This window comes from Lipotes vexillifer, unplaced genomic scaffold, assembly GCF_000442215.2.
Source record: "Lipotes vexillifer unplaced genomic scaffold, Lipotes_vexillifer_v1.1 scaffold657, whole genome shotgun sequence".
Classification (NCBI taxonomy): Eukaryota; Metazoa; Chordata; class Mammalia; order Artiodactyla; family Lipotidae; genus Lipotes; species Lipotes vexillifer.
Window position 1 is genome coordinate 1,325,014 of NW_006774518.1, and position 14,822 is coordinate 1,339,835.

Genomic DNA, 14,822 nt, shown 5'->3' on the forward strand with positions numbered 1-14,822 from the left:
CTGTCCTTCCAGCAGGAACAGGGGTACTACAAGGGGCCTGGGGTACCCAATCTCTGAGAAAGAAAAAAGAACGTATGCTATAAAAATTCTCAGACTTTCACTGATACAGGATAAATCCACTGACGCCTAAGGATTCTTTTGTGGGGAATACTTCCTTCTCACTCCTCATGTTTCCATGGGGAGGGCTTTGGCCAGACTGAACATTTCTGGCCTCTTCCCACTTCCCATTCACTCCTCATGACTTAACTAATTGTTGAATCTGGGAGAAAGAACTGGGCTGTCCTCTTTAGAAGCCAGCTGCAGACATTCCATGTTCCTTTTTCCCCCAAAATGCAACAGGAAGGCCTATGCGGGGGGAGGGTCTGCTGTCACTATGTGGCCACTTAGCTCTGCCTCTGAGCGGCTTTATCAGTCTAGCTTCTGTCAGTCATAAAGCAGAGGTTTCCAGAATCATCTGTTTTACTCCTGTTTCTCTATCAATTGGTTCTGAATTTGGACAAGGAAATGGGTTGTTATTTACTGAGCCCCCTCACCTCTCACAGAATTTCTGAACATGGAACAACTTAGCCTCCCCTAGTTCTGCATTCATCTGGTGGACGCACTGTTTCTGGGGAGAAACAAAAGAGAAACTCAAACTTATTGCCCTTGGACTGATTTTTATGCAGTTTTCAAGGAAACAGGCTAAAGTTACTAAGATGGAAAGTATTATTTTACGTAAACTTTAATTCTAGAAATGTGCATTTCACTTACAAATGTCCTGTTGGTACATTAAATTAGACCAATTTAAGGAGACATAAGGGAGGAAAAAGCAGTGAAAAAGTATGTTGTAATATAATTTACACTATATATACTTATTTGTTTGCTTAGAGCATTTATCATCCTGGGTGTCTTTAATGTCTGCATGTATGATCCATTCAGTAGATCCATCTTAGAGTTCCCTGACATCTTCAACTTCAGGGGCCCTCCTTGAATCCTGTCACTACACTGAACTTTCCACTGGTGAAAACTGAACTCCAAGAGCTCACTCTGTAGCCAATTCCTTTTCACTCTAGCCTCCTTGCACTCTTGTCCCACAACACCTGTTCTTCCATCTCACTCTGACTCCTCCGTTTCCTCCTGCTTTTACCTCCCTTCCTATTCTGTCTAGACCTCGTGATCCATCACCACCTTAGTCCTTCTCTTGCCAGGATCATCAATCACCCTGCCCCAGTGTCCTTCTGTAGTGGTGGGCCAGCAAAACTCAGCACCACATCAACCCCATCCTTAGTCTTCTCTGTTCCTCACCCAGGAGTGAGTAGTGCCAGAGAAATCAAACAACGAGGTAGACTGACACTGCTAAATATGATGGTCTCCAAAACTCAGCTAGTTACTCAACACTGCCCAGAAATCCTTCTCATGTCCTCTCGTCCCTTTCTTCCCTGTTCCCCACAACAGGTGTTTCATCACTCTTCTCAAATCTACCAGTCTATCTCCAAACATGACTTCCTTTCCTACTCCAAAGAGGACCCAGAATTTTTCAAGCAGAAACTTGCTCTTTAAAATGATCCTCTGGGACGTCCCTAGTGGTCCAGCGGTTAAGACTCTGCGGTCTCAATGCAGGGGGGCCCGGGTTCGATCCCTGGTCAGGGAACTAGATCCCGCATGCCGTAACTAAAAGATCCTGCATGCCGCAGCTAAGACCCAGCGTGGCTAAATAAATAATAAATAAATAAAATAATAAAATGATCTTCTGTGGCTCCTGTGACTCTTCTCTCCTAGTCTTCTCCTGTCCTCTCTAGGCATTTGCATTTTCTTTCTCTGCCTCTCTCTGATCCACCTCCTCTTTAGCTGATAATTCCTGCTTACTTATCAGGGCTTGTTTCAAATGTTACCTCTTCTGGGAGGTCTTCTCCAGTATCCAGATCTGTTGGGTCCTCTCCTCCATGCTCTATCATAGCTACAGGGCACGTCATCATACTGCATTGTGTTCTGTTTTCTCATCTGCTGTACCCTCATGTGACTTATTGAAGGTAGGGTCTCTGTCTTATACATGACTGAATATGAGTGATAAAATGCTTGCTGAATGAGTGGGGAGGTTGCTGGGAGTGCGGGGGGGATACACTCAGTCTCTGACATCATGATGGAACACCAAACCTAGAACATCCTACCCCTTCAGACTACTTGTTACGTAAAACAGTAAGGTATCTTGATTCTCGGAGGCACTATGAGTAATGGTTTCAGTTACCTGATGTAAAGGTACCTGACAGACACAACAGCAGGTTCCTATTCTCCAGTTATAACTCTGAGCTAAGTCACAGTGTTCTTTCTCTTACTTTAGTGCAGCTTGGCTCGGACTTCACCAGCTTTATGAAAGATCTTACTTCTCTTTTTAGGCTTCAAGGCATTTCTCTTTTAACTGAGATTTAGCTCCTTGTTTCCCTAAGATGAACAAATGTCAATAAGGAGAATCCTCATCCCCTGCCCTACTCTTCAGTGTAATTATCGCATGCTGTTTCCTTTTTCTTCTTTCCTCACGTCTCCAAGGAGTTAATGGCCTCACCAGAACCCAACCTTTGCTCATGATCCGGTCCCTCTCTTTCTGCTTTAGGAGCACCTATGCTAGACATTCATTCCACAACCAACACTCATTAAGCACCCACTACTATCTTTAATTTGTCCTTCGTCATCAGCTACTCTCCTTTTAATTCTTGCTCAGGATTCTCCTAATGGAGGTCGAAGATACCCTACCTGTCTTCCCTAAGTCCTCTTCCAGGTCTGATGATATTTCTTTCTTAACCATCATGGCAACAAACCTTACCTGCAGACCTCACTCTCTTGTCTAAATCCTCTGCTTCTCTATCTTCTTCTCTTTCTGGCTTCAGTATCTGTAGCCCCACGACATAAGGGAGCCAGGGGAAGAGTGATCAGGCAAGGTAAACTGAGTCAGAGCGAATTCTTGGAGGCAACCGTGTACCAAATGGAAGTTTTGTATAATTATGATATACTGACAGGTCACCTCCTTGGCGTGGGACCTCCTATGACCACAGAAGTGACCATTACTCTTTCTGTATTATTCCAGGAAAGCAGGCTTTTACCAACTGGTTTCTCCGGTTTCATTTCAATTTCTTCTCACATCTGTAGGATTTGTTCTACTTAGGACCATGGACACTCACCTGTTGGGTATTCCTGAGACCTCAGCACCTCGTTCCATTTCTTCAGAAGTTTCTTGCTTTGTGTTAAACAATCCATCTTTAGTTACAACTTCTTCAGCTAAAATAATATGTTAATAATTTAAATGTCATTTGTTGCCTGAATCTAGAAAAACAATCTCTAGGGTAAGGAATAGGATGTTCCAAATTAAAACAAACAAAAAATCAACAGGTGTACCAGGAGAGCAGTCACAACAGTCCTAAACATGTGGCAGAGTATGGGAAGATAATAAGAAAGGTCAATTTGCAGGGGAGAGTATCTAACAGGGCAAAGCATGTTTAAAGAAAATTACACATATATAGTAGTGTTCACAGAGAGTGAAGAAAACTTCCTCTGAGGTAAAGAAGGGATCAGGCAGAGGTGTTTGTGGAACTTTCAGATATTAAGGGATGTCTGAAAATGACAAATTATATGGGACCCTTGAAAAGGGAAGAAAAAAGGGAGCAGAGGAGGAGATCTTGAGGGAATCATGATCAGAGAAGATAACAGCAAGAATCAGTAGCGATTAGCAACAGAAGATAAGGGGACTGGGCGGGATTCAAAATGGCAGGGGCTGAGAGAAGTGTGGAAGCAGAGGCCAGAAGAAGGGGAAGGAAGGGTGAGAGCATGTAGGAAATGTGGGTTCACAGGGCTGAGTCAGGGTTAATGATGGGAAAGGTGAGCACAGCTAGGGACCAGCCAGAGGCCTGTCCTTACGCATCAGACTGATGTTTGTAACCTTCTCCTGAGCCGAGTTTCCATAGAGGTTCCTCTGGGCCAGACTCAGATGTGGCCACTGCTCTGGGACAAGGGCCTGGGCTGCTGCTTCCTCAGTCTTCACTGATGTCTAAAAAGGCAAAAAATGGCCTCTCAGTCTTCACTGTGGTAAGGATAAGGGGTCCAAGTGTGAAGGGTATTGAATACCACACTGCAGACCAGTCGAACCAAGCCAACCAGCAGGGCCCTGCTCTCTCCGAAGGTCTAAGGGATGACTGTCCTGCCTCTCTCTCAGCTTCTGGGGGTTGTCAGCAGTCCTGAGTGTTCCTTGGCTGGTAGATGCATCACTCCAGTCTCTGCCTCTGCCGTCACATGGCCTTCAACCTGTGTGTCTCCCTGTCTTCACATGGCCTTCTTATAAGGACATCGACCGTTGGATGCTGGGCCCACCCACCTCCAGCAGGACCTCATCTTAACTTGATTACACCTACAAAGAATCTACTTCCAAATCAGATCACAGTCATAGGTACCTGGGGTTAGGACTTCAATATATCTTTTCGGGACACAATACAAGCCATAACTTCATCTTAGGTCTACTTCAATTGATGTTATTTTTCTCTTTCTCTGGCTGGTCTTTCATTATTTGACTCAATGCTAGTTTCATTCTACTGTCCACCCACATCTCTGCCCTTTCATTTTCCTAGCCTTTTGATCTTCTTATTCCTCCTTAATTCAAACCTAATGATTACACATCAGTGCAAACGTTTAACTACTTTGTTATTTCTTGGTGTGATAATGTCCAAACATTTGCATTTTTGAAATACTTTTTTTTTAATAAATTGCTTTTTGTTTCTCCATTATATAACATTTTAGATAATTATATTGATTTAAATATACATATAGGTAAGTTTTACTTGCTATACGAAGGTGAAGTATTTGTTAAGAACAGGAGGCACTGGGTCTGATAGGATTAAGAACGAATTAAAAGTCACAGAGCGGGGCTTCCCTGATGGCGCAGTGGTTGGGAGTCCACCTGCCGATGCGGGTTCATGCCCCGGTCTGGGAAGATCCCACATGCCGCAGAGCGGCTAGGCCCGTGAGCTATGGCCACTGAGCCTGCGCGTCCAGAGCCTGTGCTCCGCAGCAGGAGAGGCCACAACAGTGAGAGGCCCACATACGGCAAAAAAAAGTCACAGAGTGAGGGAAGGACTCCATGAAGACCCTGTTCTTGAGGAAACTGACTCAGCAGCAGAGCACTTAAATAGGAGACTTAAATATTTTTTAACTAAATGACTAGGAAAATGATTGGACCACTAAGAGAATAAGGGGGAAAAAAAAACGAGTCTATTTTGTGAAGATGTGAAGTTTTGCCTTGGATACACAGAATTTCCATTATCATCACCAAATATTAATTGGGTATGTGCAGAACACTGGGACTATAAAGTAACATGAGAAATAGTACTGCTTCTCAGACTGGGGAGAGAAACCAGAGACTCCCTCAAAAGATAAAACATCAGTCACTGAGCATCAAATGAGTAGAGGCACTTTCTGAAACCAAGGGCCTAACTCTGCCCCTTATTCTCATACCTTGAGATCTGGATGTGCCTCCTGCATACGGTATGGAATGAGGCCACTGCATAATCTATGTGATCTATGTGAGCTCCCCGGATGAGGCATAAATGGTCTGTGATATTGTGTGACAAGGTGAAGGCAGAGGGATGGTGCCACCTGGAAGGCTCCAGGGTGAGCAGTGTGAGCCAAGAGAAGGGCAGGGACAGGTGGTCGAGGGAAGCAGGGCTGTAACTGAGGTTCGCATAGCCCGGGCACCATGCTCACCTGGGACCTGGCTGAGTTAAACGCCGGTACTGCTGCCTGGTCTCTGGGATTCTCTTCCTGGGGAGGGGCTGGTCCCTGGGGAGCAGGCCCTGTGGAAGGAGGAGACAAGAGTCCTGAATGAGACACAATGGCTTTTAGCAGAGAGCCCTTTGTGGGCAACCCAGACCCCAACTCTTCTTATGTTTGTTAAACATCCAGGAACTAAGATACAGATCTTACGCTAGAACATCATATCTGCTTTCATTCTTTCAGAATTCTAAAATTCTAAAACTTTAGGGTCCCTACCCACAAAATAAGTGGTGTTTATGAACTCATGAGGTGCTCTACAGTGATGCACTTTCACATTCATAAAGAAAAATTAGAAATCATTGATGAAAATAAGGAGAGGGAAGGCAGAACTTGGTGATAAAGGAAACACTAACCAGAGAACAAAGAAGAAAAGAAGTGGAGAACAGAGAGAGAAGCCAAAGGGGAAACAGGAAAGCAGATAAGAGGAAGGTGAAAAGAGAAAATAAAGATACAAAAAATAGAGTTGATAATGGGGGAGGCAGGGGGTAGATAAGAAATCTCTGTACCTTTCTTCCAATTTTGCTTAACATACAACTGCTCTAAAAAAATAAAGTCATACATGTACACCTGAAACTAACACATTGTAAATCAACTGTACATCAGTAAAAAAAAAAAAAAAAAGTCACACACACACAAAAATAGTCATACATACATACAAAGAAGAGATGCTAACCCTGAGCTAGGAGAACTTTTGAGAATCTGCCACACTGGAAACTGTAACAATAATTCAGTCATAATGATTGCAAGGTGCCAGGCACTGCACTGCTACTTAAAAAGATTCTTTCCAATTCCTTATCTGTACAATGGGGAGAACACAGTCTACTTTACAAGGTTAATGAAGACTGAGGTAACATAAAAACTCTCTGTAAAAGCCCTCTGTAAGTTGTAAGACCCCACACAAGGTAATGTATCATTATTTTTCAAGATGGCAACAATATAAGGAGCCCAAAATTACTAAATGAAGAGCACAGGGGATAATTCTAACCCAAAATATAACACAGAACATAGTACCACTTTTCCTTGCTCCAGACACAGTGGATCACTGTGGAATCTTTTTGTTGCTGTTGTTTCATATCTAGAGCAAATAAGGCTTGCTAGGAAAATAAAATAGCCTTGCCCCTGATTCACTGTTACTACCTTACCTCCCCACAATGCATATATGCCAAACAACCAAGAGCTTAAACAGCGCAGTGTAAAGCAGGTCTGCTGTCAGAGAAAGGGCTAAGCTGAGGAGGGGCAGGATGGCAAGAGAGAATGGAAGGGGGCAAAGGTATAATGCAGTGAGGAGAGAGAGCAACAGCAATGGGAAATTTGAGAGAGCAAAGGTCAGATCAGACTCTGTGTATGCCTCTTATAATCCTCCTGAGGTGGAAAAGCATTAGGGTTAAGCCTGGGAAGAAGGCAGAGGAATGTTTTCAAACATATTAAAGTTCACTACAAATACCACACTGATCTGTTGCTCTATATCTCTGCCAAAGGCAGAACAAGAGAAAATGGGCTTAAGTTGCAATGAATAAAATGATCTCAAGGTCTTTTCTACTTCTCCATCAACATACAGAAAATTTAACAATGTGTCTGACCCTAAGAATCAATCACATTTGAGCATTAAGAGACTGGCAAAAATAAAGTACTCAATAGTTTTCATTTTAAATCTAGTGCTCCATAACAGGTGAGAATGAAATACTATATACACACAAATAACACAGTCACTATAAATCATATTTTTGATTTTAAAAAAGGGCTTCAGTGGCACCCAACTTTTTAATGATAAAGTCCAAACCTCCTGGTTTGAATTTAAACACCCCATAAAATGGCCCCAACTGACCTTCCCATTCCCCCGACCCACTCTTTCACCTAAACAAACCCCACCATCCTGTCATGCTGGTTGACTTAGTACCCCATTGAAAATACTAGCAGGAGAGGAGGGAATGCAGGTAGCCTGGGAAACTGATCTTCAGTTCATTTGGTCGCAGGTATCCTGGAGAAATGTGCTTGGGTTATGACTAGTAAGCAGGGAGGCCTTTAGCCAGTCTCCAGAATATTTGGGAGGGCCTAAGAGGGTATAAAAAGCCCTTGAGAATGACAGGGTGTGCTTCCTAAAGGACAACAGAGCATCCTGATTACACACACCACAGCAGTGGCACATCACACGGGGACCTAGAGAACCGAAGAAGCCCCCCCTCCGCCCAGTAGATGCTGCTGGAGTCCAGTTCTGAGAGCCAGCTCATGCTCACATGAAAGAATCTTATATCCTATGACTGCTGTTATCTTTCTGTCAATTATCATCACCATTCTGACAAGTACCTCCATTCTTCATTACCCCCTCCCCCTCCACAGTCAAAATGAGATGAAACTGATTTCAGCAGATGCATGTTCATCATCTCACAGGTTGATGGGAATACTCACCCTATGCCTGCTCCACTGCAAATTCTCATCTATCAAGGCTCAATGCAAGCTCATGACTCCAGGAAAGCTTTCCCAACCCCAGGGCTGTAAGGCTCCCTACCACCTCTAAACTTCTTCACGTAAAACATTTGGGCTTCATGTCATGGTGGTTTTTAATAACCAAAGAAATAAGACAGAACTATCAATCAAGTAAGTAGGGAAATATCAAGTTATATTTATGCTCCAATGGGTAAGTATCACAAGTAATCTGAGCCTCATACATTTTCTTTTATCTCCCTTGAATGTTCTCAAATCATTTATTATATGAACCATTTATTCTGCACTTAATATCAAAATATCAGTATTCACAGATCACCAATGTGGTGACTGTAAACCAATGTGGTAAGTCATGAAGTTGTGTGCGTCATTTTGTACGCCTTTTCTAGGGAAGAGAGTTAATCCTTTCCAATAAATTCTGGGGGAAAGTGATAGCATCCCTCACCACAAAGGTTAAAAAACTTTGCACTACGGAGTTCTGAGGTCTCCTTTTTGAATGATATGTATACTTCTGTGTGTTCTCAAGCCAGCTGCAAACTGCAGGCCGCAGACTTTGCCTTCTTTGCATGGCCTATCTTAATGCACACAGCTGAAATATAACCAGTAGCTGGGATGGATACGGAAAGTGAGAGAGCCGTGCACAAAGAAGGGTACACTCCAAGTGCAGGAAGGAGAGAACCTGTTTAAACCTAAAGCTGTATGTAAATTACTGAAAGATTAGAGGCAGGGAGGCTACTGAAGAAAACGTTACCATGGGAAAAAGACAAATTTATGGAAAGCTACCAAGTAAATATTTAAAATATTCACAAGTGTAGAATTAGAAATGTGGAATAGAGATATATAGTAAAGAGGGAATCTTGGTCAGAAGGTCACGTGACTTAACTCTGCCTCTGTTGACCCTGGTCAAGTCACTTAAACTCTGAGTTTTGGTTTTCCTAACTCTTAAGGGTGTTGGATGAGAATATCTTAGACTTCTAACATTTTACAATTCCAAATGTTTTTAAAAGTTTGCTTAGGTATAGGGCTAACAACAACAACAAAAAAAAACACCCCACAGATAAACAAGCTTTACTTAGAAGGTCATGCACCTGCCAGCGGCCTGCTCCCAGTGTCCTTACTAAACTCACCCTCCGGCACTCACCATTCACTTCTTGGGCGACCTCTTGGTGGGGCTCTGGGGGTTCACACTTCAAGGTGGTTACCCCAGGCAGTAGCTGGGGCCTCTGACACTCCAAAGAGGTTCCTTGATATTCTGTCACCGGTAGGTGAATATCCTGTCCCCTAGTGTAGACAGAAGCCTGGGGACAAAAGGTTCACTTTGAAAAGGCATCCTGGGGTGGGAGGGAGATGCAAGAGGGAGGAGATATGGGGGTATATGTATACATATAGCTGATTCACTTTGTTATACAGCAGCAACTAACACAACATTGAAAAGCAATTATACTCCAATAAAGATATTAAAAAAGAAAAGAAAAGGCATCCTGGTGGGAACTGGACCGAACAGCAGTTAAGGATATCCTCAAGGGAACACCAGAGAAGCCCCATTTAATCCTTAAGCAGCAGCAATAAGACAGAGACTTGCTTCACTCATTTGGCGAATATGGACTGAATGCCTACTAAAAGCCAGGCTCTGTTCTATGTGCTGGGGATATAGTGGCAAAGAAGAGACACAAGACAGGCAAAGATTCCTGCCTAGAAAAACAAAACAAAAACCCAGATGGTTGCTTAACTAGTGGGTGGAAGTTCAATGAGAAACAGGATATGTACACTGTCTCAAAATGTCTCCCACAAATTTCTTATTAATTACAAAGGGGAAAATGGTAAATTTATAGTAGAGAAATCTGACAGATACCATCTTAACCTCATCAGTAATGGGACAATCCATCACCATGTACCTCCTGATGTGATGCACTGAGGAGACCACAATGTCACTTCTGTGGTATTCTAGCCAAAATGCACAACCTGAGTCTTATCATGAGAAAATACAAGGCAAACCCAAATTGAGGAGCATTCCAAAAAATAACTGGTCTGTACTCTTCAAAGATGTCATTTTTGGGCTTCCCTGGTGGCGCAGTGGTTGAGAGTCCGCCTGCCGATGCAGGGGACATGGGTTCATGCCCCGGTCCGGGAAGATCCCACATGCCGCGAAGCGGCTGGGCCCGTGAGCCATGGTCGCTGAGCCTGCGCGTCCGGAGCCTGTGCTCCGCAATGCCATGGTCGCTGAGCCTGCGTGTCCAGAGCTTGTGCTCCGCAACCGGAGAGGCCACAGCAGAGAAAGGCCCGCGTGCAGCAAAAAAAAAAAAAAAAAAAAAGTCATTGTTATGACAAAGGAAGACTGAACGACCTTTCCAGATCTAAGAAGACTGAAGAGACGGCAACTAAATGTAATGTGTGATGCTGGACTGTATCCTGGATTGGGGCAAAATTGTCATAAAGAATCCTACTGGGCTATCATGGATGTATCTAAACAAGGACTACTGTTGAGGTGATAGTATCATAAAAATTTTAATTTCCCCAAACTTGATAGTATGTATTCTGGTTATACAAGAGAATATCTTTCTTCCTCAGAAATACACACCGAAGTGTTTAGAGATAAAGGGGTATGGTATCTCCAACTAACTCCAATCTCAAATGATTCAAGAAAAAAAATGTGAGCCTGTGTGTATGTGTGTGTATACACATATATGTACATATACAGAGAGAGAGGGAGCGCGTGCTCGCACACGAGAGGGGCACATCCTGTAACAAATGTTAACAACTGGTGAATATGGGTGAAAAGGACACAGTAGTTCTCTGTACTACTCTCCCCAAACTTCTATAAGTTGTAAATTACTTCAAAGTAAAAAGTTAAAACTTAACAAATGTTCGCCATTATATCTCCCAGGCCACCACGCACATTCTCTTCCCACCTGCTGTCCTGAGTCTCCTGTGTCTTTCTCTAGATTCTCCAGAACTGTCACTGCATCTTCCCCGCTCTCCAGAGGATACACCTGCACCCAGGCCTGGAGCTCCTGGGGCAGGATGGTCAGGAACTGCTCCAGCACCAGCAGCTCCAGGATCTGCTCCTTGGTGTGGGTCTCCGGCCGCAGCCATTGATGGCAAAGTTCTTGGAGCTGGGCCAGAGCCTCCCGGGGCCCGGTTACCTCCTGGTAGCAGAACTGCCGGAAGCGCAGGCGGCAAAGCTCCAGAGTGTGGGAGCTGCTGTCCTGTGAGCTGCACATCTGCTTCCATGTGGGATCTTCCTCCTTCACTTTCACAAGGCTGTCTCCATTCTCAGGAGCAGGGCCTGGTGAAGCTTCATCCATGTTGACCTTAAAGGCTAGAAAAAGGTTCACTTAGCTGAGGTCTATGCTCCAGAAATGTTTTTCCAAATGTACATCTGAAGCATAAGAATTGATCAGTAACATAAAAATTATAAGAGCTTCAAAACTCTATGTAACATACTTATATTTTTGTCCCCACTCTAAGTGATGCTCAAAAACTGAGCCTGTTTGTTAATATTATCAGTGAAATTAATCAGAAGTCTACCTTGAATCCTAAGGGAGTTGAGCCTAGAGTCAAGGGATGTAAGGTAAAGGATACCAGGGAAGAAGGGTTAACAATAAGAATGCTTGAGCAGCTTATACTTTAGATGGAGGGAAGGGATAATTTGATCCATGGAGGAGCCAGATGGCTGCCTTTATGGACAGATTAATATACTCTTAAAGTTCATCTTTCTCTGCATATTTCTCACAGAATACTCCACCTTAAATGTAGGTGAGGTAGACTGTTTCCAAAGCCTCCATCCCCTAAAACCTGTTATGATGAGATTGTCACTTTTCTCATCATGAGGTGGAGTCTACTTTTCCTTCCCTTGAGTCTGTGCTGACCTGTGACTTGTTTTAACCAATAGAATATGGCAGAAATGACAATGTAAGAGGAAGTGCTCTTGTAGTGCCAGACACACAGCCATGAGACTTCCATGCTGTGAGAAAGCCAAGCTAGCCATGCAGAGGTCACGTGGAAGAGAACCACGGAGGCCCAGCTGGGCCTAGTCCCCAGCTGACTGACCAGCAGCCACATGAGTAACTCCAGTAATACTGCCCAGTCAACCCATAGAATCATAAGAATAAGCTGAGGTTGTTTTAAGCCAATAAGTTTGGGGCTTCATTTTTTTATGTAACAATAGATAACAAACAGTAGAAATACTTCAACTTCTGTTTCTCTTCTCACCTGTTCCTTTTGTGATCTCAGTTAATCAAAATTCAATGTCTCTATTCTAAGAACACTTAAATTTCTGTCTGGCTCTGACTTGCCTTTCGTATTCCAAACTCACACCTTGGGCCTCTCCTGCACTGTTATTTCAACACATCCCAAACTGAAATCAGAGTCCCCTCAAAGCTGCACTCACTCTGTATTTTTCAGTTTCTACTGGCATCACCACCACCTTCCATGCATTCAGGCTCAAAACCAGCTTATGTATATTATATATAATCACCCTGAGTCCAGTCAATTCTTCCTCCACAACGCCTCTTGCAGCCACTCCTTCCTTTTTACTCCTGCTTTACGATTTACATTCACTATTACAATAATTTTCTGTGTGGTATTCCTGCCGCACCACACACTCCATCATCACTGGATCGATATTTCCTAAAGCACAATTCGAAACATATTCGACACATCTGTCCCACCAAAAAGCGGGTTGAACTAAATTCAAACTCCCCAGGATCTGATCTTAACTGAGTTTGACTTGTGTTTATCACTCGATAAACATTTATCGAGCACGTCATTTTCCAAGCATAACGCTAACCCCATAATAAAAGACATAGACCCTACCTCCAAGAAAGCCATCGTCTTCCCAAATGCCTCGTAACACTGCCAGCTGATACTCAGATTTGTTCCACCAACCTTGTACTTTATGGCCACTACCAGTCTTCTAATGGTATATTCCCAAGGCTCCGTGCAAATGCCACCCCCAAACCTAATGTACAGACAGTCTTCTGTCCTCTGAGCCACTCAGGTGGAGGGTGTTCCCATGGAAAAGTGAGCCCAAACCTGCCTCACCAACCCATTTCCCTCTCCAACCTGCATTACAGATCACACCCCGCACCACCACCACCACCCCTGCCCCTTGAGGACAGGGGTTTATCTTTGCATGACCTCAGCGAGCCCAGGCTTACCTGGTATTCAACAAATACTGGCGGACGTCTTGCCGGAGGCACGTAGAGGTACTGGGATGTCGGTAGCCGGGACCTGCGACGGGCCCAGAACGCACCTTACTGCGATTGCCCCCCAGCTCCTAGCGCTTGGCATATAGCGGGCACTCGGTGAGTGTCTAATTGCTGGTTAACGGACCAAAAGTTCAAGGAACATGCACAACGAAGACATGGCCGACCCAGTGAAAAGCCCCACCGGAGGGCGGAGGCCCGGCTCTCCACAGCAGGGAGGAGCCAGTTGCCTGTCCCCGCAGGGCCCGGGCGTCTGCCGCTTCCGGCCGTCGGGACCCGGGGGCAGATTTCCCCTCCTGCCGCGCGAGCAGCCGAACCTCAGCCCAACCGGCTCCATGCCTCTCTAGGAATGCGGCCGCACGTCTCACTGGTGCGCCTGGCGGACCCCCGCAGCCCCCGCCCACCCTGCTCAGTTGCTGAGTCCCCACCAGGCCATGGGGATGTTCCCAGCCTGCCCCACATTTTTGCAATCATTTCAATTAAAAACCAACTCGATGATGAAGACAAAACTGAGTTTCTGTCTTTAGAGTCCTCACAGGCTGCTGGGGGAACAGATGAATAAAGATTACAATACAGCCAGCAGCACAAATTTTAAAAACTTAAATATACAGATCATATATGTACAATTAAAACACAAGGTGCATAGAAAATATAAAATGAAAAGTATCCCACTCCCCAGTTAACCATTGTTAATATTTTGTGTATATCTTCCCAGGACGCTAACAGCCACATAGTAGCACTCATTAAACATCTGTTTAATAAGTATGTATTTTAAACCACCTCTGGCATCACAATATAATTTTGCACCTTTTTCAGTTAAGAAAGCTTGGAGATCTTTCCATACCAGTTTATCTTTTAACAGCTAACTAGTATTCCATTGTATGGGTTCATTTACTTAACTATTCCTACTATATTTTTTCTTTGTTAAGTAGAGAACACCATTGAATATCTTTACATGGTTTTATGAGTATATTTCTAGGGTAAATACTATACACTGAAATTTATTTGTCAAAGGGCATGTGCATTTAAATTTTGATATACAGCTCCCTTACTTAATTTTTAAGGGCACTGCTGTTTAAGAGTAAAAGGAGAATCTAATAGAATAATTCAGCCAAGGTGAACATGGTGGTTCAAAATCAGAATTAACATGTTACTTACCAACCAATTAACATGTGAAAAGACTTTCAATTTTGACAGTAAAACTATTCTTTAAAAACTCTTTAAAAAGCAGACTCAGGGACTTCCCTGGTGGCGCAGTTGTTAAGAATCTGCCTGCCAATGCAGGGGACCCAGAAGATCCCACATGCCGCGGAGCAACTAAGCCCGTGCTCCACAACTGCTGAGCCTGCGCTCTAGAGCCTGTGAGCCACAACTACGGAGACC

The 14,822-nt window shown here is 43.9% G+C and overlaps 1 protein-coding gene across 1 annotated transcript in view; it reads right to left on the reverse strand.

The window, feature by feature from the left end:
* PGBD1 (piggyBac transposable element derived 1) overlaps positions 1 to 11,537 on the reverse strand; it is a 13,131-nt gene extending 1,594 nt beyond the window's left edge. The window contains exons 1-6 of the mRNA XM_007449236.1: positions 11,142 to 11,537; positions 9,374 to 9,530; positions 5,722 to 5,810; positions 3,886 to 4,015; positions 3,153 to 3,249; positions 18 to 53 (exon numbers count right to left, since the gene is read on the reverse strand). Of these exons, the coding sequence (XP_007449298.1) occupies positions 18 to 53; positions 3,153 to 3,249; positions 3,886 to 4,015; positions 5,722 to 5,810; positions 9,374 to 9,530; positions 11,142 to 11,537 (905 nt within the window). The remainder of the gene's footprint in view (positions 1 to 17; positions 54 to 3,152; positions 3,250 to 3,885; positions 4,016 to 5,721; positions 5,811 to 9,373; positions 9,531 to 11,141) is intronic.
* Between the last annotated feature and the right edge of the window lie 3,285 nt (positions 11,538 to 14,822).